The 22,089-nt window shown below is 41.4% G+C and overlaps 1 protein-coding gene across 2 annotated transcripts; it reads right to left on the bottom strand.

The window, feature by feature from the left end:
• Window positions 1–7,193: 7,193 nt before the first annotated feature.
• Window positions 7,194–12,065, bottom strand: tekt3 (tektin 3). Of its 2 annotated transcripts, none has more exons than XM_074663700.1 (8): window positions 11,905–12,065; window positions 10,827–11,428; window positions 10,103–10,186; window positions 9,932–10,002; window positions 9,708–9,851; window positions 9,053–9,275; window positions 8,231–8,385; window positions 7,194–8,135 (listed from the first exon to the last, which is right to left on the bottom strand). In XM_074663700.1, the coding sequence occupies exons 2-8, from the start codon at window positions 11,391–11,393 to the stop codon at window positions 7,919–7,921; spliced, it is 1,461 nt and encodes a 486-aa protein (XP_074519801.1). In that variant the 5' UTR covers window positions 11,394–11,428; window positions 11,905–12,065; the 3' UTR covers window positions 7,194–7,918. The 2 variants fall into 2 exon arrangements, with proteins under 2 accessions (XP_074519801.1, XP_074519802.1); XM_074663701.1 differs by having other exon boundaries at window positions 10,827–11,399.
• Between the last annotated feature and the right edge of the window lie 10,024 nt (window positions 12,066–22,089).

The following is a 22,089-nucleotide window of genomic DNA, read 5'->3' as shown; positions in this document are numbered from 1 at the left end:
TTGGAGCTCCAAAACATCATGAATTATGAATGTCTAATAGGAATTGTAATCACAGGTCATACTATTTGTGTGTGTATATGTGTCTGAATAGTAGCCATAGTACGGGTATTATTGAAAAGTGACTGTGGGCTGAAAGACAAATGAGAGGTCAGTTCAGTTAGTTTGTCCCTGTTTTGAAGAGTTACTCACAACCCTTGTCTTGTGTTGTCATCACAATTTAATCAGACTAGATAGAGTGATGACAACAAAGGGCTGCCCCGATCCCTCTGCCTTTAACTAGATTAAGTACACAGCTGATTGCCTGTGATGAGTGTTTGGACAGCCTTGTCAGTGGATCAGGTTTGAATAAAAGTGTAATTTAACAAGATAGCAATGATACAAAGTGCAGGTGTACAACCAAAATCTACAGAGACAGACATTTTGTGTGTGTCTTCACCAGATAAATCAATCAAATAAACAAGATAATAAAATACAGTGAGTTTTAAAGTAAAGGGATTTTTTTTTCCTGCAACAGAGGCCAAAAGTTCAGTCTCTATGATGTTATCATACGCATATTTACAAAAATACACCACAGATATGTCTGGGTATATATTTACAGAGCTGTACAAATTGAATTTTATCAATATTATTTCTTGTGCTGGAGTCCAATCTGCTTTTTATTGCTTGTTCTTGGGTTGGATTTAGATCAAATCCTACATTTATTTGTCCTGTGCTTGATTTTTCTGCCAAGTTTCATAAAATTTGGGAACAAATTTTTGAAAATTTGCTGACTGACAAACACACAGCAATAACAGAATAAGTTTGGCTGAGGCATTAGTGTGTTACTGCTTTGAAGGCAAATTTTATCAATGCTTATAAATTGTATTGCTAGCTGTCATTCTAACCCTGGGTTAGGATAAAATTAAAGTGAAGTCATAAGATGAGCAAAATGTGCAAATCTGCGCATATAGCCACTATACATTTATGGCTCACTTTGAGAAACGAATTAAACTTGGTCAGTATTGTTGCTTGCTCATGAGACAGATCTGCTTTTAATGGTATTTGGTTTGGATGATGCCCCAAATTGAATTTGGTCTTCTTTGGCAAATTTTACCGCCAAGTTTCATCAAGATAAGGCTTGTAGTTTTTCATAGTTTTACTTATATTAAATAAAAGAATAAAAACATGACATATTTTAATCAAATTTCTGAAAGCCAAGACTTATATTTTACTATAAATTACAAATTATATTTGTCAGCAAACTTTGCCAGTAAAATGAAACCTTTAGGAATCACTTGTTTGGTGTTGGTAATCATGAAAAGGAGCTAACAGTGAGATGAAAACCTGCTCCTCTGACCACTTTCCTCTCTTCATCTGTATTCTGACTCGCACTGAGACACACTGTGCTCGTTTCCTTGGCTCCAGACAAAGAAATCTAATAAATGTGGCTTCACTTCAGACTCCAGTGCATAACTCTCAGTCATCCTCAGCCCACTATGATTCAGCAGCAAAGACTGCAGTACTGTATCCTGACCTCTACGCTGCTCCATTATCCGCCCACTCCTCTTTCTATTAGGAATCACAAGAATTTGGACCCACAGATCAATTTTATGGATTGTTGCAGAATTCCACTCAGTCACACTGATGACCCATGAGACCTTTGTCATCTCTAGCTGAACTTTGGTTAGCTGTTAGCATTATCAAGCTTATCTTGGCTCTCACAGTTATGCTCAGTGTCTTGACTGGAAGTGAACTAAGGTAAAGATTTCTGACACCAAACCACAGAGACTCAGCCGGCAAGGTTGGCAGTTAGAAGGAAAAACCACACAGAATATGATGTCTGTTATCAGTCTGTCTCCAGCTTCCCTCTCTGTGGTTCGTTACTGTTACAGGACCCTTCAATCAACGGATTCCCGCTCTGTTTCTTTTCTTGTCTTCTCATAAGCTTACAGTAATAGACGCAGTAGGAAAGCCCAACAATGGGGGCTGAAGCCTCATGAGAACACTCAAAGTCTGGCTCCGATCCAGTAGCTGCAGGAAGAGCCGGTTCCCATGAATGTCGAGCATGAAGTTCAAGCTCAGATATGCAGCGGTTTGAGAAATTAAGTGAAATATGTAGATATTTCTGTAAAAGCCACGATCCTCAACATTTTTGGGTTACTTGGATAATTTCCAACGACAATGACAGAGGCAATTTTCCAGACTAATTTGTTATTTGAATCCACTCAATCACATCTATTTACAACTGTTTGCCCTCTAAATGTATAATCGTGACACATACTCATGCACATTCCCATTCCATCAGACTCCAAAAGGACGTTTCCATGCAACATAATCAAATATAACGGACACATTTCAGGTTCATGTTGTATTTTCCCTTCATAATTTCATTGCTGAATACATTGAAGTGGATTCACAAAGCGAAAGAAGATTCAATTCATTAATACTGTGGTTGCTGTGGTTACCGTGCAATGGTATAAGACAAAGAGCCCCAAATTGAATCAGTACAAACTGAATCAATCATCCCTGCAGTGAATTAGCCCCAAATAGTATTTCCTATAAAAGCCCTTAGTGCAAGAGGAGGAAATGGCTTTTTTGAGTGGCATTAGAAAGACTCAGAGTGATTTTTAAAGCAGCATTCATCAGAACTTTATCTAAACCTTCATGTTCATGTGACAGTTTATGAACCACATCCCTATGACAAAAATGTCACACGTCAGGCTGTGTGTTTCAGGTCAGTCCCCAGTGGCTGGAAGCTTTATAAATTTAACACTGATTTAATCAGGTGGCCGACCGATCAGCATTTGTTCTTCCATCAAGACACACTGACACAAAAAATACAGCGCTCGTAATGGGGTAATCACTGGTTAACGTTCTCAAAGCAGCCCACTTTGCAGCAAACAAACACCAGCGTGGCATCCATCACTGATGCACACTCCAGTCTGTAATTACAGCGCAGAGTAGAAACCCCTCAGTGACTGACACCAGCCTCAAGTGATCCAGGATCAGCTCCTTAGTATGGCATGATGGTATGTACGAAACATAAAACAACACGGGGCAAAGAGCGTCTATAACAAGACCTGGTGTTAAAAATAAACCGCCAATATGTTTGGACTGCGGGGAGAATTCCAGAGTACATTCCCCATATGCGGGGGTGTTAGGGGAGGTCAGACAGGAGGGGGCTATTTGTGTCCCCGTATGGAGGGAACCATAAACTCTAACGTAGAGTTGGAGGCGGCAAATACAACGCACTTCTTCGATATGAAAAAGAATGATTGGAATCTGTAAATATGTCTTTGACGGGTAAAGGTGTATCAAAGTGCTGTAACAGTTAGAGTTCTATCAAAACCACACTTTACTTCTGCCTCCACTGATGGCGCTCTGTACTGCAACTATTTTACCCTAATACTTAGGCGTATTCTACTCTTTTTCTAGGTTTGAAGCAGAGATGTTGAGGGTATTTGAGGATTCAAAATTAGGTCATGACTTCCTAACTAATCAGCAACTGAGGAGATGATAATTAAATTAAAATAGGGAAGGAATATAGAGTCATATCTCAACTCCAAACCAGGCATTACAATTTTTGAAAGAGTCCAATTAAGTAGGTGATGGTTAACTCTTGTTGCCCTTTGGATAGTGGTTCTCCAAGATAAATTAACCCTTTTAAATGTAGGTCACATTTAGCATCATGTTCACAAAACATGTTGGCTGTTTTACAAGGATACACTGCAAAAAGCTGAAATCTTACTACGGATGGCTACAGAATTAGGTACTTTTATAGGAACCCACCAAATTCTGTCAAAAGTACCGGGTACCAATTTATGTTCAATCAAAAGGTACCATGTTAAGGTACCTAAATGCATCCTTGTGACTGTGAGGGAATAGAAGAGTGGGTGATTTTCCATGCCGAACATAAACACAGCGTTGAAGGTTATATATTAAAGAATAAATATGTTAAATTGCAAAGAATTAGCATTTTGTTATTAAATAAATTGATATTTTTTACGACATGAAAACACAAAAAGTACCAAAAATGGGTACCGTTGAGTGCCGGTACCAATTGCCAAGTACCGGGAATTGGTACTGTATCGTTTCAAATGTGAAAGGTACCCATCCCTAAATCTTACCAAGTGTTTTTGTCTTATTTTTTGTAGAAAATGTCTTTTTAGACTTAATATGAGCCACATTCACCTGACCAGTCCAGAAAAATTTCTTTTTTCAAGTTATTTAAAGGCAAAAATAGGTCTGAATAGCTTGAAACAAATTTTAAAAATTCTGCTAATGGAACAGGAGAAAAGTTACTTGTATTAGGACATTATTAGTTTCAAGCAAATTTTCTATTAAACTTTTCTTTTTTATTCCAGACCTCATTTTTGTCTTTTGATAACTTAAAACAAGACATTTTTCTGGTCCGATCAGGTGAATGTGGTTTAAGTTGAGTATAATAAGTCAGTTTTTGCTTAAAATAAGACAATAACACTTGATGTGATTTCAGTTTTTTTGCGGTGTAGCTTCATTTTAGCATTGGAAGCTAACATTTTAAGCTACAGATTTAAATCCATGCTAGTAAAATGTAGGCGACGGGAGATGTTGTCTAACCTTGGCCAAGAAGTAATAAAATTAAGTGTTTCTCTGTGAATATAGCCTGACGTTCCCCCACAGTTTAACTATAGATTTACTTCTAATTTGTTTATATGGAGTAAGTGGAAAGTCAGTTGGCTGTTAGGTACCCTACATGTACATTATTCACAACCTGGACAACACAACAGCGTTTAAGCTTCCCATCTATACCGGGGTAGAGATAAAAGGCTGTTTTGTTAAAGAGAATGATATATTTCAGTCTCAGTTTGAAGGAGAAAGCAGACAGAGAAGGATCTTTATTATCTGTCACTACATTTAATTACAAAGTGATGAGAGCCGGGAGTCTTTTGATGTCAGCCTAGACAACAGGGGGGCCTTTCTTTGCAATGCTACAGCTCAGGAATGTAGCCTCAGTAGAGGAGTGGGTACATGAGGGTGCACACATACACAAACACATTAAACATGCATTACATGTAGGAAACCATGAGAGAAAACGCCCGCCATTTACTTGCTGCTGAAGTCAAACACTGAGCTGTTTGCAGAGCTCACTGTGACTGTAAGTTACAATGGAGCTGTAAAAGACTGAAATCAAAGTGCAAGTTCTGCACAGAAACACTCACTGTGGTTTATCTTTATAGTCAGCCCCTCCTACCTCTCATGAATCTTTATAATGAAACTACTTTGTGTGCACAAAAGAGATGTTGTCATGCTTTTAAATGCAGCAGCCACTGAGGTGAGAATTCAATATCAAGGTGTAAGAGAGGAGAAAAACATGAAGAACAATTTAAGTCAGTATTTTTCATTCATACTCCTGTGATTGTTCTCGTCTTTGTCTGATATCTGTGATCACTTTAAGGATCGGAGACACAGCGACTACTGTAGAAACTACGTTAAACTGAAACTGTATCAGTGATTGAAGCAATATTTACTTTCCTCAGTGCAGCCAAAGGTCATACAGGAGGGGTAGTAGTAGTCGAGGGTTGGGTAAAGGAGCGTGTTTGTGTTTTTGTGTGCTCAGAGTTGGCTCCGTTTTCTGGATACTCTTGCTGGATGACGCTGGGGTTAACTCTTTAAATGCCAACATTTCCTGCTCTGCACGAAAGCATCAATAAACAGAGGTGGAGAGGCCTGATGAGAGGGGTTTATACATAACTTATAAGGTGTTTGCTCAGCCCCTCCTGTGGGTGAGGTGATGAGTGATGGGCCGCAAAAATTCCTTCACGATCCATATTTCTATGTGAGGCACATTTTTTCCCTAGAAAAATAAAACTTTGACGTATCTGCAGAAAATAGTTCATAAGAAGTCTCATGATTCTTATTTTCTTTAACTAGGACACATTTTCAGCTGAATGTTTTAATAGAATTAAATCAGAACAGCCTGAGTAAATGTCAGTTATCTCCTGATGGTTTCCAGATCTGATGTCTTGTATAATTAAGCTACAATGAGAATTCTAGGAGACAGATATCATGGGGGAAAAATATTGTTTTCAGATGAAACGTTAACTTCCTATTACTTCGAACAAAACAAAAAGGTTTTCTGTGGATTATGTTAAGATGTTGGTCAGTTGAGTTAACTGCCCTCCTCTGATCCAAATACAGACACCTCTAGCTTAGCCTTTGGCTGCTAGTTATTTTTCTTATCTCCATTTCTCTCAGTACTTAAAGTTTCTTATTTCAAATTTATTTATATCTACCTTCATTATTCTATATCCTGTGTCTTATTTATAGTTTCGTTTTTACATGTTTTTGACCTGTTGTCATTTTTAGGACCCCAGTGTTTACTTTGGGGAGCCCTCTTTACAGAGTGGTGGTCGACTGTAATTGCAGGGGGCTGCCACACTGACTCTTGGTATAGGTTGGTGTTTGCTACGCCTCTCCTCTGGGCCTGTGTTGGTGTGACTGTGGGTTATATGGTTATGCAGGCAAAGAGTGGCTGAAGGTCACATGGGTTTGTTTTTCAATAGACTGTAATGCGCTTTGTTTTATATTTTTTGTATGAAAAGCACTTTATTAATAAAGGTTTGATAGATTGGTTGTCTTAATGTATACGCCTCATTAAACAAATTTTTCCAATTTGAACTTTTAGCAGCAAATGTTTGGATCAAGAAACCAGATTTATGCTGTTTGATATACTCATGCAAACACTTGATCTAATCGTTCCTTCTTGTATGAGGTAGATACAGAGGCTAGTTGGTGTCAGACGGTTTGCAAATGCCACAACATGAATGTAAATACCACAACACAAATGTAAATGCCACTACACAGTGATAGTACAGCCACAACAGAAGTCAAGAAACCTGTTATCTCAATGGGCACAAAAAAGTCGGGAAAGTTAGTAAAACATTGTTCTCTGTTTTAACTGTAGCTTTAGTAAATATAGCTCTAATGCTAACATTATGGCATAACTGATTCATAAAGCTAAATACAAGCTGACACATCATCTGTAAATATAGAAACATTGGTTCCATCAAGGATAAACAAACAAACAAAAAAAAACAGTGCTTTACTTATTTTCACAACTTTTCCGTGTCCATTGTTGATTTCTGTTCTGGCTGTACTTCTGCTGTGTTGTGGCAAAGCGTAACATGGCAAGTATCCATCTTTTGTCTTTGCTTTGCTGCTTGAGTTGACAGAAACATGGAGAGCAAAATCAAACAGATCCATCAGCCAACACACATTAGAATGGAAAACAACTGCACACATCAAATTGGTCTATTTAGGTGAAATGTTTAGCGCATGCCAATAAAGCCCTGAATAGATTCCTTTATTTAGCACCCATGGAAACACAGACGTTGGAATCTCTAATCACAGCAATTTTAATCAGATAATAGAAAAACTGCAGATGTAAACAGCTTTTGTGTTTAGTCTGTTGACAGTAATCACAGACCAAGAGTCAAGACTTTAAGGAATGTCCAGTTGGATGATCAAGGGATGAAAACACTGAGGTGAAACCAGGTCACTTTGAGCTGTTTGACCCTTGAGAAACACGTCTCTGTCTAATGGTTGAGTTGCACAAGTTAATCCTGGCTGCTTTTCTGCTGATTACTGTCACATGCACCTCAATGGATGGTTGCCATTGTAGAGTAAAGTAGAAACACAACACTGGGTTGGTTAAAACCCAAAGAGCACAATACTTTATCAGTTTGAAAGTGAGTTAAAATGTGTGCCATCTTTACTGTAAATACTGTCATAGGGTACACTCAGTACTTTCTTACTGCAGCATTCTGTGTTAGTAGGTGTTGTAAATACATTACAGAGATCAAAATATCAAAATGAGGTCTGTATAGGTCTAATCCAAACCAAATACAGGGGCCAAGCAAAATTTTTTGGGGGGGCCCAGAATCCTTGGCGCCCCTGTTCAAGTGTAGCCCACTAGACGAGGCATGCTGGGAAAGCTCTTGCGCATATTCATACACTTCTCCTGGTCCAGGAATAGGGAGTTGGCCTTGATGGAAAGGTCATGCTCCAGAGTCACTTTGGTCTTGACCAAAGTCTGCAGAGTGTTCTCAGCCTCCATCAGCCTCTCCTGGAGCTTATGGATGGTGTCCTCGATCTCTCTGACCTCACCTACGAGTCTGAAAAGTGGAAGGATGCAAAGAGATTTTGACGTTGTCAGGTGGGACAGCTAAAGATGAACTAGAAATGTGAGGTAAAATGTTTGCCCCACTACCTGTGGTGTGGGTTGTCCCTGCAGAGTTCCACGTTGGGCCTCCGGGTCCTCTCCTCCAGTCTGGTTTGTGCCACTTTTAATGGACACTCCTTATCTCTGAGGGCCTTCTTCAGAGTCTCAATCAGCATCTCAGTCTGGAAGATCTCCTGAAGAGTCTGAGTGATGAGAAGTTAGGAAAAAAAAAAGAAACTATTCACCATCAAGTCTAAGATTTACTGGCTGAGTGTCTTAAAAAATAGCAGCTTGGTTGTGGTAGAGGGTGGTTATTAGGAAGAAGAAAGCCTGGGAAGAAAAAGGCTTCCTATTTTAACCCCAGAATCAGCTGAACAGAGTGCTGCACAGTGCTCTGCTCTGTCCAGACTCATTTGATGTAATTTAATTCCTGACTCCTTAAAATGGACAGCATCTGTGGTCTATTAAAGACCGTGTGCATCTTATCACGGCAGCTGTTAGTGTTCAAACCTGGCCAACAGCTGATGTGGATTCAGAGAGTGACCCAGTAGTTAAACCCAGAACAATGGGACCCAGTGTAGAATATGACACAAGCTATAAAACTGGTATCTGGTACTATTCTTTACTTTTGGCAGGAATGTTTCACGGTTACTGTGCATGTAATCTTCAATCACCCCGAAGGACCCTGGCGTTGTCAATAAAGGTTTATCTTATCTTAAATTCTTAATGCTGTGCTTCATGTTGCCAGATTGTGTTAGAAATTGAACCCTTTGTGTTGCTAGTTAAAAAAAGGCCCAACAAAGGTTAAGTGCCTCCTTGTTGGGTTATATTAAACACTGGGAATGTGAGGTTATTAAAAGGTGTTTTTACCTTGGCCAGGTGCATCTGCAAGCTGTTCTTAGCATCAGCAGTTTCAGATATGCGGCCTGTGAAAGCCACATTGACATTGTTGAACTGGTTCCACATTTCATTCGACGTGGTGTTCAAGAGGATCTCGATTTCGTCCCTGAGCTTGTGGGAGGCAGCTCGTTCACTCTGAGAGTGCAGGATGTTGTCATCGGTGAACTTGGACCACGAGTCTGGCAGAGATATACTACAAAGACACAAGAATGGCATCACTTTTGTCTTTGTATAGGCAGCATTTGGCAATAAAAGGCATGGGTACTAGGTTGGGTCAAACGCTTTGATGGCACCAAACCCCAATCAAGCTTTGGCTGCTTTTAGTCTTGGTTAGGGTCATTTTTCTGGACACACTGTGACCTCTCATGGTTAAACTTGAAGGAGTCAAATAACTCTTCAATCCCAAATAGAAAACACAAATGTCATTTTAGCCGACAGCCCAGTTCTTGATCTCATTTGGGGTGAAGGCAGGGCTGTAGTCAGCCATGTTCCCATCCAAAGAGAATAAAAGTCTCTGTGACTAACACTTCAACAGAAGTTCCCTGTGGGGAATTCCACACTGGATCAAACAAATGGGAGAAATTGTTAGCCGCTGTATGGTGTCATATCAGAGACAGCTACTCACGAAGGGTCCAGCCTGTCAATGCCTCTGTAGTAGCCGATACCGTCTGATGTGTTCCTCAGATGGTGACACCTGTCATCGATCCTCTGGGCTGACACTTTGTCACTTATGTCTCTTTCTAACTCATGCTGGGCAGCTCGGTTTGACCTGGGGATAGACACCATTGACTACAAGGTTTTTGCTAATCATTCTGTAAGATCCTGCTTGAGAAGATTTGTCTGACTCACGCTAGCTGAGCGATGGCTCTGTCCAAGTGTCGCCTCATTCTTTCTTGACATGACTTGATGACTTCTACTTCCTTGGTGTTGGTCGCAGCAGAGGTAAAAGAGATGCAACCTGTTTATGTCTTTTCCCATAGGTCACCATTGCAAAAATGGACACTGTTGCTTTTACATTACCTTTATTAGATCCTTTTCTACATCGTCATGGACCAGGTCGATGGACATCCGTTTCTCTCTGTGGTACAGACACTCTTGAGACACCTGTTGGTGAAATAGGTTTGAGTTTAAGAGCCCTGTGGGAGTTTTTGTCTTGGCTTTTGCAGCCAGGAGTTTGTCACTTGGCTGCATGCCACTGGAGACAGTCTGTGTTTTCAACTATTGGAAATAATCTATTTATTCTGTTGAAAACATGTTTACTCACCGAATTACTCGCTATAAATTGTCCAGTCCATGTGGACATGTGATGGAGATTTGGAACTTGCAGGTTAAAGTCTATTGGCCGTCCAGGTCAACTGATTTGGACATGTCTCTGTATGGTCACTGCAGTGCATCAACTGCCCTCTCTAGTTTCAGTTACGCGAAGAAGTCGCTGAGAAAGCCTGCTGCCACATGATCTTAGTCTAACAAGAAGTCACCGTTATCAGATCTCCAGCCAGATCGGGTTGACTCTTTCTAGGTGACACAAACGATCAGTGACACTTTAACATGACACTGATGTGACCTAATTAATGGACAGATACTGTTGCTACAACCAAACCAGGCCTGAGTCAAAACTGTTTCACCACAGATGCACCTGGAGACACGATGTGCATGAGCGATAATGTGAGAGAACAAAACCCCCAACAAGGGTCTTTCAAAGATGTCCCTCTTCTCACAACCACAGTTGAAGTACATTTCTCACCTGAAGGGGCCCCTCAGTCTCTGCCAACGCCCTCTCCAACCTCCTCTTAACCTCAGTGAGGGCTGCTATCTCTGTCACCATGTTGTCGATTTCATGGCTTAGCTCAGACTTCCAGAAGACAATGTCGTTGAGCCTCTCTCCGATGTTCTTGCTGGTGTTCTCTTGAGTTCTTCTGGTCAGCTGATCTTTATCCTGCATTAGCCTGATCGTGTCTCTCCGCAGTCTTTCTGCACTCTTCCTGGACGACTCAGACTCCCTGTAGTTGCTCTGGTTGGACCTGTACCAGTCGTCTGGAGTGTAGCGGGTCGATAGCGCCGTCCTGTTGGATGGGAAGAACATGGTCTTGGCTCGAACCAGGTCTAAATTATCCCGCTGGATAGACGGTGTTGAGACGGAGCTTGTGCCTTTGTAGTAGCTGTTGGTCCTCCACAGGTTGGCACTGGGGTTCATGGCCAGAGCTGGCTGGGTGTTGCGGTAGCTGGACGCCATGGTGGAGATGGCTGGGAGGAAGTGGCTGGTTTTTGGCCGAGCGTATGTTGCTGTCAAAGTAGATCCCATCAGCTCCATTTTTGACTATTTTGGTGAAAGCCAAAAAAAAAAAGCTGAAGTGGATCAGAATCATACAACAGAAGAATTAGCAGCAGTTATTATTCCCCTACCAGTTCTTATGCTAACTTGTTTCCATAATCTAGCATAAACAGCACAAGTTATCATCTGATTTAATCATAAGATATACTTTAAATTCCTAAATGAGACTATTAGGTATAATCTAATATCTATCACAGCAAGGGCAATTGTATAAGTAAGCACTCATCAACAAATACATACTGAAGCTAATGACAAACACAAGAAATGCTGTAATTCAGTTAGTTACTGTGAGTGATCAATAAAGAAAAAGCCCATATTGTCTGTGATAATCTCATTTTACTCTGAAGATCATGAAGAGACATCAGTATAAGAAAAGGACAGTTTCAAGATCACTAGAAAACTCCTTACAATGCCTTTCAGTAGATAAAGTCATCTATACATGAATAAAATAACACAAAAGTGCATAAATTAAGAAATTTCAAAGTCTTACCAAAGATGTCCAAAGAACTTTTTTGTAAACTCCGAGTCTTTATGCCGCTGAGTCGACCTCTCTGCTGTGCTTACCTGGAAATGAGCTCAAGAACGCTCCAAAGGTAAATTGACATGCATTATGCATTTGAGAGTTTGCAAGTCATTCATTCAGCCAGCCAATGCCTGAGCTCAGAGCCAGACTGCAGGAGCTGGCATGTCCAAGATTTCTGTTGACACAGAAGCAGTTGCCATGGGTTACTGAGACACCCACTGGGATTTCAGATTAACGGTGAGCAGGTTCTGCAACTTGTGTTTGATAAATATACAGAAAAACATGCCAGAAGACTTTAGAGAAGTTTTCAATAATGGCAGTTTGATTCTTTTAAAATTCTTTTATTCACAGTAGCAGGAGAAAAATGCTAACTCAAGCTCTGAAGGAGTGCATTTCTCTATGGTTTCTGCCTTTAATCCAGTAAATTACCTCACCAACAGCAGAAAGTCACATTTCATATAAAAGAGTTCATTTTCAGTTCAAACCCTTTGTGAAAAGCGAAGCAATCTGAGCTCATACTTCAAAGCAGAAGCAGCATCAGATAGCTCCCCTAAACTCTGAGAAGCTAGCGTCTGTATGGATTACACTCTCCTCTTCAATGATTAATGCCACAGGAAGAGTCCACACAAACCCCTGTAGCACAGAATAATAATCTGTGTTGTGTTACCTACCACTCCGAATGAGGATCCTGTTCACTGATCTGTCATGGAGGGGTTGGGCTGGACAGATGATAGCCTGGTTTCCACTACAGAGACACGGCAAGCTGTAGCCAGGAGTTACTCAGCTGATGGGTTTCTATGGAGTTCTTTTTAGTAAGTAATACACAGATGACAGGGATTTTAACACTTACAGGCTGCATCTATACTTTGCTGACAGCTCCTAACACTTAACTCTTTCAGGGCACAGTGCAGTGTGTCATCTACATACAGAATGAACTAAAACTCCTTGGCTTGTAAAATTATTTTGAAATGTCAGAGACTTGAAAGAGGCTCCGCTCACTGTTTTACAACTCATGGTCAGATTTCTATTGTCATAAACATGAAAGTTTGGATTTAGAATGGCATGACATGCCAGTGCTCCACCCCTGCAGCCTCAGCATCACTCAACATGGCTCGGCTGAAGAAGGCCACCCTGCAGGCCTCTGCCTGCCCAGACCTCAGCTGCTAAAAATACGCCCCTGAAAAAGCATGAAAATCCAACTCTTGTATGAAATTCATCTCCTGGATCGAGCTGTGAGTGTCTGCTGGAGGAGCTCCTCTTCATGCACCCACCCACCCACCCCCATCGGCCCCTGAACGTGAGGGAAATGTTAGAGGGGCCTATTTATATTCCTGCCTTGTGGCTCATGGGAGTATGTTGTGAATTACAGCATAGTGGAAATGTCTGAGGGAGCAAGCATGCTGTCCACTCCACTTAGAGCACGGTGACATTGAAGTCAAGGCTGTGATGGTCCCAAGACTGAAAGCACAATAAATGAGAGCTTTTTAATTAAATTGAGGGCTGAGCTGCCAAATATCTTGGGAATTATTGCTTTTCTGGAAAATTTTATAGCTACTTAGCTGCTAAACTGTGTAGTTTAAGGATAAAAAGAAACCCAAACAGGAAAGGAAAAAGTCTCACCGAGTCTATAATTTATGTCATGTGGTTTGGCGGAGGTGAGAAACATTTGGTTTTGTCTCATTTTGGCCTTGAGTGACATGATGTGGGTGCTCACATTTGGACAGAAGAAGAAGAAAATACTGCAGAGAGTTCTGTCAGCTGAAACCGTACAGCAGTGTGTTTCGATCAGCTGACAGGGCATGGTTTGGTATGTCAGAAAAATCTGTAGAAGTGTGAATGTAGCTTGAGATGGTGGCCTGTCAAAAATGAAACCAACCACCAAAATAAACACTTCACTGTTCAATCTGGAATTCTCAGCATTGCTCTTGTCATCACAACCAAAGAATATTTCTATTCCAGTAAAACTCAGCCTTCACTTTTCTCGACCTTCAGCTTATCAGGTAAGAATAGACGAGCAGAGTAGGTCAGAGTGTTTTTCTAAATAGTCCCACCCAGTGAAAACAAGTCCCCAGTGTTTTCACTTCTTCAACCCACCCCCTCCAGTCCAGCCTCAAACCCTGTCTGTCTCAACCTGGCAAGCTTCCTGCTTGATCCCGTGCTGCACGCGGGTAACACCGCAGCTTCCTCTTATTAAACCCTGCTTTAAGTAAAGGCACTGAGGATATCTCCCTCTCACTTCTCTTACTGCATAGCTCACTGTGTACTCTTCTGTCTTTGTCTATGGATAAAGGTCATTATGATGGCATCAGTTTCCTCTCATGAATAGTGGATGGGAGCAGGCTGTGAGGAGGGTGGCCACACCTGGAGAGGAACACAGGAGAGGAAATCAGCCATTAAATCTGATGACAGTATTAGAGATCTCCCACTGAGGTAATGGTGCATCCAGATGGGAAAATCACAGGAGCCTCCAGGGCACATGTCAGGTCATTGGTAGTAGTTTAAGATCGGCCTTGTGTGTGGTCTGACTGTTTACTCTTAGAGTTACGATGCTCTACTGCTCATTAGCCTTTATGTCCTTGTAGTTAGTTATCTGACTCTTTCCAGTGGTAAAAAGTATGCATGATCCCTGACCGGCCAAATTGACACATGATGAAATCATGGGAGTCAAACGCCTGTAATCTCCACATAGGGTGCAAACAAAATAGAAGCCTCCTATTGGGCTCTTAAATTATTCCCATCCTCAATGAACGAGTCTTAAAATCTACAGGATCTTAAGGCGGGGAAATCTGTTTTCGGCAGATCACGTTTCAGCTACAGCCACCTCCCTGTGTCGTCACACTGCTCAGGGTGAGAAGCTTTTACAGTTTTATCTTGTCTAACTTCTATGTTCCAAGTCTTAAGTCACAAAAACATGAATAATCTGACTAAGAACGATAACAATATCAAAATTTTGGTGTCATATTTTAAGTTAGAATGGATAAACATTATCTAACATCACTACACAGCTATTGAGCTACTTCATAGTTCAGTTAAAAAACCCAAATGTGATGGAAAGAAGTGGTAATATTTGAGTCTGTTTTTCACTAAGCTAGCTAGCGTATTCTATGGCTATATCTTAGTATCATTATTATTTACAGAGGTTAACTGTTCTTACTTTATGTAACTTTGAGTAAGTTACTACAATAACTTCAAATCAAGCAACTGTTGAGTTTCAGATTTACAAAAAAATATCTAACCCTTTATGACCTTTCATACCAAGTCTGCCATAGAATACCTTTACATATTTGCATGCTGTAGGGTCAATTTTTGCTTTTCACCAGTACAACCCTTATATCCCCAAATTTAATAAAATGTTAAGACTTGTGTCCAGACTGACTTAAATGCTCAAAAGTGCAATAGCCAAAAAAAAAAAGAAAGAAAGATAGATAAAGAAAATCTGGCACATACTTTGTTTTACTACTTTTACTGCTTTTTTTTTCATTCAATTTTTAAAAAATTGTTTTACTATTTATGCTGGATTTCTATAAGCACATTAGAGAAAGCAAACTGCACTCTGAGACATGTTGAAAACACTATATGAAAGTGTAACTCCCCAGTTTTTATGTGCAAAAAAGAAAAAAAAATCTCTCTTATCTGGTTTCAAATTGACCACCATTCTAAACTGGATATAAAAATCATTGTGCCTGTGCTACGCCTCACTTGATAGGGTTAAAAGAAGTAGGTGTCTGGATTGCAGGACAGAACGTTGCTCAAGGTTTCTCGATCAGAAATTGTTTATGTCCAGTGACTCCTTAAGCTGCCCTCACCCAAATGATATTGTTCGCCAGCTTTTGAAACAGAGACGAACGATTTTGCCACAGAACCAACAGTCAGGCGGGAATTAAGTTGGATTCCTTTCCAAAGAGTGGTATGAGGTTGATCAGGTTGCTTTCCGGTTCCCACCAGAATCAAACGTTTGACACAGCTGGGTCATAAAAGAGAAGAAAAGAAGAGCAAGGTTTTGGGTAAACAGGTTTCTGTTGTGAGCAGATCTTTTTAGGAGATGTTACCACTAACAGTTATAAATAGAATATCACCACCTGTATGGTAGATCCATGTAATCAAGCATGTCTCTGCATATACTGGGCGTATCAGTGTACCATTGTTAGTCATGCCTGGCAAAAATAAACTTAGAGATAAGAGCCCATTTAACTGCTTGCATGCTTGGTTCATGTTTGTGTGGGGTTGCGTGGTAACTGATGCATGATGTTTGTATGTTGAGTGGAACAGCCTCTGAGGCACAGAGTACTGTATGGGCTCTATTATATTACCTGAACAAAGGAGGCAAATGGATACTGTACTTGATACTTAAAGAGGAAGTGGAGACAGATGGACCATCAGACCGGCGGTAGATAATGGCTGTGTGCTGCTTTGTTTATGTTAGCTCTGGCTCTGGCTTCAGGTCTTTGTGTATGAAGCAGCAGTTGAAGCTTTCTTGCCAACAGATTTTTTGCGCTCCTTGATTTGGTTCATCACATTACATCACAAGCAATCAGCCTGCAGTTTGAAATCTCTCATGCTACCATTAGGCGTAATGGATTGTAGAGTGCTGGTGCTGCAGGATGAAATTAGCCCCCTGACACCTGTTTCAACATTGTCCTCCGTCTCCGAGTGTCATTACTCCAAATGCATTTTATTATCAGCTCATGAGCAGACAAAGGGAACATCTGGAGGGATCTATCTCTGAATGTTTGAAGGAAAAACACCAGTTACACACGGTAGATAGAGGTGTGCAGCTGATATGGCGGCTGACAGTCATGTGGTGATGGTACCAGGGTGGGAAATGCGTGTCTCACAGGACAGGCGAGGTTTGGACGGACTTTGGCCAACCCCCACCTCTGTGATCAAGGCTCCCAGTCGCTAACTTCCAGAGTGGGACGAGGGACCATGAATGCAGGGCTTTGTCCAGTCCATGGTCATCACATTCCACTGGAGCCACTGTGTGGCGCGCAGCAGAGCGGAGGAGAGGGCAGACCAGGGCAGGACAGGAGGGGCCTGTAGAGAAACGGTGACCAGAATCTCTGCTTGTTAAACTGTCATGTAGCAGAAGATCATGTCAAACATTCAGGTTGTTTTGTCCATTTATTGTAGATGAAGGTATGAACCAGCTCACTCTGTTTCAAAAACAGTTAGAGATTCCCTTGCTTGAGCCTCATGGACGTCATCCGATGTGATAAGAGCTACCTGATTGGATCAAATCCTGCAACAAGATTGTTCAGAAAATTAACACACAGCATCAAATGATTGAGTCTAAGTTTTTATCCAGATAAAACCTATAATTTTGAACATAATCAAGATAGCTGATTTACATTTTTATTGAAAAGTCAGGAAAGTGGACAGAGCTAGGAGAGATGAATAACATTCAGCACAGTGTCAAGGGCTGGGATCAAACACAGATCACCTTCTTTAAGGGCTGTAGCTCTTGTACATAGAGGACACAATTTAGCTGCTACAGTGAACTAGCATCTTGGCTCTAGACCTCTTTGCCTTTGTAGCTGTGTCAGTTGGAAAAAATACAACTTTTGGAACATCGTCACCCTTGTCAATGTCACGTTTCAACCATGAAACAAGAACCAATCAAAAACCAAAAAAGGGCAGGACTGACCTGATACCAACTTTATCAACAAAGGCATCAGTCTCGAAGTAGAGACAAATCACATTTAGGTATTTTTTAGGTGCATTTAGGAGGTCTACAGCTATTGCTCTACCAACCTCAGGCTTTGGCATTCCACGTAGGTATGGGGAAAGGCAGGGAGTAAATCCATTCCAAAAAAATTTAAGTTACTACATGCAAACAATGACTTGTTCTGACAAGAGCGGTCCTGACTGAAGTGAGCACCAAAGAAAAGTGTTCTGAAATTCAGGTTGTGGGCCCACCAGCACCAAAGCTGGTGTCAATGAGACCATGTTCCACAACCATGTTGAGACTGAAGACTTTTTAAAACATGTTTCTCCTCTTGATTTGATGCAGCATTTTGATTACAAACATCAATTTTTTATTCAATCAAGAGAGAAGTCAACAAATTTATGTGTGTATGAATTATAGTGCCCCTTGTGGACAAATTACGTAGTACATAGTTTCAGTTCAAACATTTAATCTTTTGAAGTCTGGTTTGTGTTGATCTCATTGACTGTATAGAGTGGATAGCATGGCTTAGCCATTTACCATTGTACAGTTTTGAAGCCAAAATAACCCCGTCACAGGCGCTGCCATTGGAAGCCCTTGTGCAGCCAGAGTCTGAGCATTAGAGGCTATGAAGGACTCAGTGAGAACCTGAGTGGAGTGGGGTGACAAAAATAATTATTTTCTTTTCTTTTGAGAGTCTAATCACTTCTTGGCTCTACCTTCTGACATGTTTTACAACCTCAGAAAAAATACATGAGAACAACAGTTGTCAGTCATTGTTAAACGAACCATAAAGCCTTGTTTTTGACCTCCTATAACTAATGAAAATGAAACTTTTTAGAATAAAGAGGACCTGTAAAGAAGGCAGCCCAATAATATCTCCAAATCACCACAACAGTCGGATGTAAGAAACATTTGTACGAGATGTATACATTTTTTAAAGTTTGACCACAGCCCATCTGGAATGGCCGGAGAGATAGATTTTTTTTTTTTTACCTATACTGCAGCCAGCCACCAGGAGGAGCAGTTTTTGTGGCAAACTCACTTTGAGACGAGCAAGATGACGTACATTTTTTACAATCGCTGATCCAGATTCAGCTGCTCAGTAAAAGGTAGCACTCTACCTTGAAGCTCCGCTTGTTTTTATGAAGTCATGTTTTATCCCCAACTTGTTTTCTGCCAGTGTTGGAAGGTATGACTCATCAGGATTGGCTGAGTGCGTGTTCCTGACAGAAACCCTGACCAAAACAGCCGAAATTGCTTTCCATTAACACATCAGAGGGAGTGGTGACCCTCTTTATGTTGTTTGGGTGTTTTTGCCACAAATCCCTAAAAAATTCTCAGATTAATGCTGTGTTCTACACAAATACAAGGATTTTAAGCAGTCTGTGTGTCAGCGCTCTGAGTTAACAGCATGCTTTGAGGTTACAAACGGCCTGGTGCTTGTAATTCTTGCTATTTTCAGCCAAACATCTATAAAGGGGAGAGAGGTCTAATGTTTCCGTGCTGACTCAGGAGTTGAATTATTCACCCTGCATGTGTCCAAGTGTGTGTGCGTGTTGCTGTCACACACACACACACAAACCTCCAACCCAAATTTGGAAAAATGTAGCTTGTGCTCGTCATGTCAGCATGACAGGAAGGAAACATGAATGATAGAAACCTCAGAGGGTTGAGCAGTGAGTCATGATCATGCACGTAATGCTCAGAGGATTATCAGGAGTGTTAATCATGAGGAAAGGACCTTGAATTCCTCATGTTTGTGACACTTACGGGTCAGGCTGCGGATGGAGGCTTGTTCAACATGTGGAAGGCTGACGTGTGAGCTGTTCTCCAGCCGCAGAGTTAAGGAGATAAATGAAGAAAGGAAGGAAAAGGAGGAAATCATTCCTTTGCTTCCTATGCTTAAATACTATCCCCCCTTTCCCATGTTCCTCCCTTTTATCACCTTTTAATCGCTCCATTACTGCAGCGCTCTCAGTGTCCTGTTTTATAGCCACTCGTAGTCCATGTCCTCTCGCACAAAGAGGTGACTGTCAGTCTTGATGGGAGACTGTGCACAGCTGGAGCTCAGCAGCATGGGAACAAGGGTTGGAACTGGGACTGGGGCTGCTGGGTCCAGATGGACTCTGTGACTGTTCCTGACACATGATTAACAGCCTCCAAACACACTGTTATGTACAAAAGGATGGACTCAGGGAAGCTTTCTTGTTCTTCCTGGCACAGAGTTGGTTTTTCATCCTTAACTTTCTCATTTCTGGTTCCTAATAAGGCTCTAGGTTTGGTTTGTCACCACTTAAAAGGCACGTGTACTGTATACTCCCAAAAGGTATGCAGTACACATACATTCAATAAATACACAGCTGTGGTTACTGCATTCCCTCATCGTGCATTCCTTTTGCGTATTGCCAAAGGTCAGAGTGCATCAAGTGAGATATCAGATGGATTCAAAGGCATGTTCTCATGTAAGGCCTTGAAGAGACACACCCAGCTGCAACGTAACCCTGCTGCCATTTAGCCGTTTCTAATTAGACCGAGGAGATTCCTCTGTTTTGGCTTCTTTATTATCTGGAACTCAAACACTGTGTGCGGCGTTTAAATTTATCTCTGACATGACCTTTCGTTCAGCCATTTGAACGGCTGGTGTGTGGTTTTCTTCACCCGCATTATGCACTTGACCACAAAATTAATTTTAATGTAACAGGACGCTTTCTCATTTGCACTCACACTGTCTGAAATTCTTGGCGAATCACTCACTCTGTCCAAACAAAAGGCCAAGGAGATTCAGATTTACAGCGACAAGGCGGAGGGAAAGGCGTTTTAAAACCATGGCTTTTTTGTTCGGAGACATTTTCCAACCCCTGCGCCCTCCCTCTCCGTCTGAAATGCCAAAGGCATCTGGTTGAAAGCTCCTCACAAGCTTTCAAATTGTTCTCCTTTTTCCCAAATTTGGACTGCGTTAGAATGAGGCTATTGTCGACCAACTTGAGAGAAATTCATTGAGAGTGGGGACTCTTCGTTGTTGCCTTTTCGATATTTCAACTCCCCAGGAGGAGGTTGTGTTTATCAGAAGCAGACTGTGGGTCACTGATCTGGCATTCCTTAAGTTGAGGTGCCAAGCTTTTATAAACAGAGTAGGAGTATGACTCTTATAGCTACATGGTTCCCAATTTGGGCGTTCCAAAGAAAGCGGTAAAAATGCCTCAGTGGCACCCTCGTCAGACCAAACAGAACCCAACTGATTGCGGGGATGCTTAATGTGTCTGCATGTACTCAGCTGCCATGTCAGGTGCATGCGACACGTGAGGGGTGCCATTAGCTGTGAGTTAGCCGTTGCACAGTGCTGGTGGGGCTGCAGCAGCTGGGAATGCATGGTGACCTCAATGGGAGGAGCCAAGATTAAGAAAGTGAGGTGCAAAGAGAGATCAGACCTTTTGCTCTGTGTCGAGAGATATGCACCGACTATTTCAACTGTGATTAAACAAAACTCATTTATCATCATTGTCATCTTCTTTTATCCTTAGATTTGCCTGTTTTAAAGCTTTTTCCTACACTACTGTAAAACCTCTGAAGATTAACTGTAAGGGAATCTCTTGGGTGCACAAACATCCTTCCTTCAGAGCTGAATCGCTGAGAATTTGCAGTATCCAAACATATCTACCACTAGTAAACACTTATCACTGTTTCGGCTTCTTCCGTCTCTAATCCTCTGTGCAAGCACTGCCAACTGTCCCGCTCTGACACAGTGTAACACAAGCTGCTGTGGTGAAGTCCCAGTTGTTGAACACGCTTTATTTTTTTTTCCATGCAGTGCTGTGGCGACCACCCAAGGCCGATGACCGCACTGCACGTCACCCCTGACTGGACCGAGGAAACGTAGGAAGACCTTCGATGTGGTGCCGCCTCGTTCTGCTCTGTCTTTCTTTTTCGCTCCTCTTGTTTACCCAGCTAAGGCATCACGTGACCGCATAGCTGATCCTGTGCTGCCGAGGACAGCAGGGCACAGCTGCACCCGGGGCTGGATTTCACTCTCCTAATGTTGGGAAAACTCTGAACACTGTACCAGCACACACTGGCTGGGATGTTTGCATTGAGTCTGTGGATGTGATGGCTCATTGTTTTGAAGTTGTTTGAAGGTATGGGGCTCATTTAGCAGATAGGGAGACCATCATGCTGCCACCTTCCTGATTAATGGAGGCACGAACACTTATGGATCAATGGAAATAATTCCAGATGTGTGACTAAAACACTCTGAGAAACATTAAAATATCTCTGAACAACCCTAATGCCAAGAAAGCGGGTACACTGTAACACCTCAAAATCACAAATTGATGGTTTTCATTTACCCCATGAAATCAAAGTTTGATATCCTATGAAAAAATATTTTTTTTTGGTGCCTGAAACACATTTCAGAAAATTTAGGACAAGAACTTGTTTACCTTTGAGTTGCATCACCTCCTTCTTTAAGAACACTTTAAAGTTTGTTA

Source organism: Halichoeres trimaculatus, unplaced genomic scaffold (assembly GCF_033239565.1).
Source record: "Halichoeres trimaculatus isolate MK-OKI-2021-1 unplaced genomic scaffold, fHalTri1.1 fHalTri1_scaffold_23, whole genome shotgun sequence".
NCBI lineage: Eukaryota > Metazoa > Chordata > Actinopteri > Labriformes > Labridae > Halichoeres > Halichoeres trimaculatus.
This window is presented reverse-complemented; position numbering and strand designations above follow the sequence as displayed.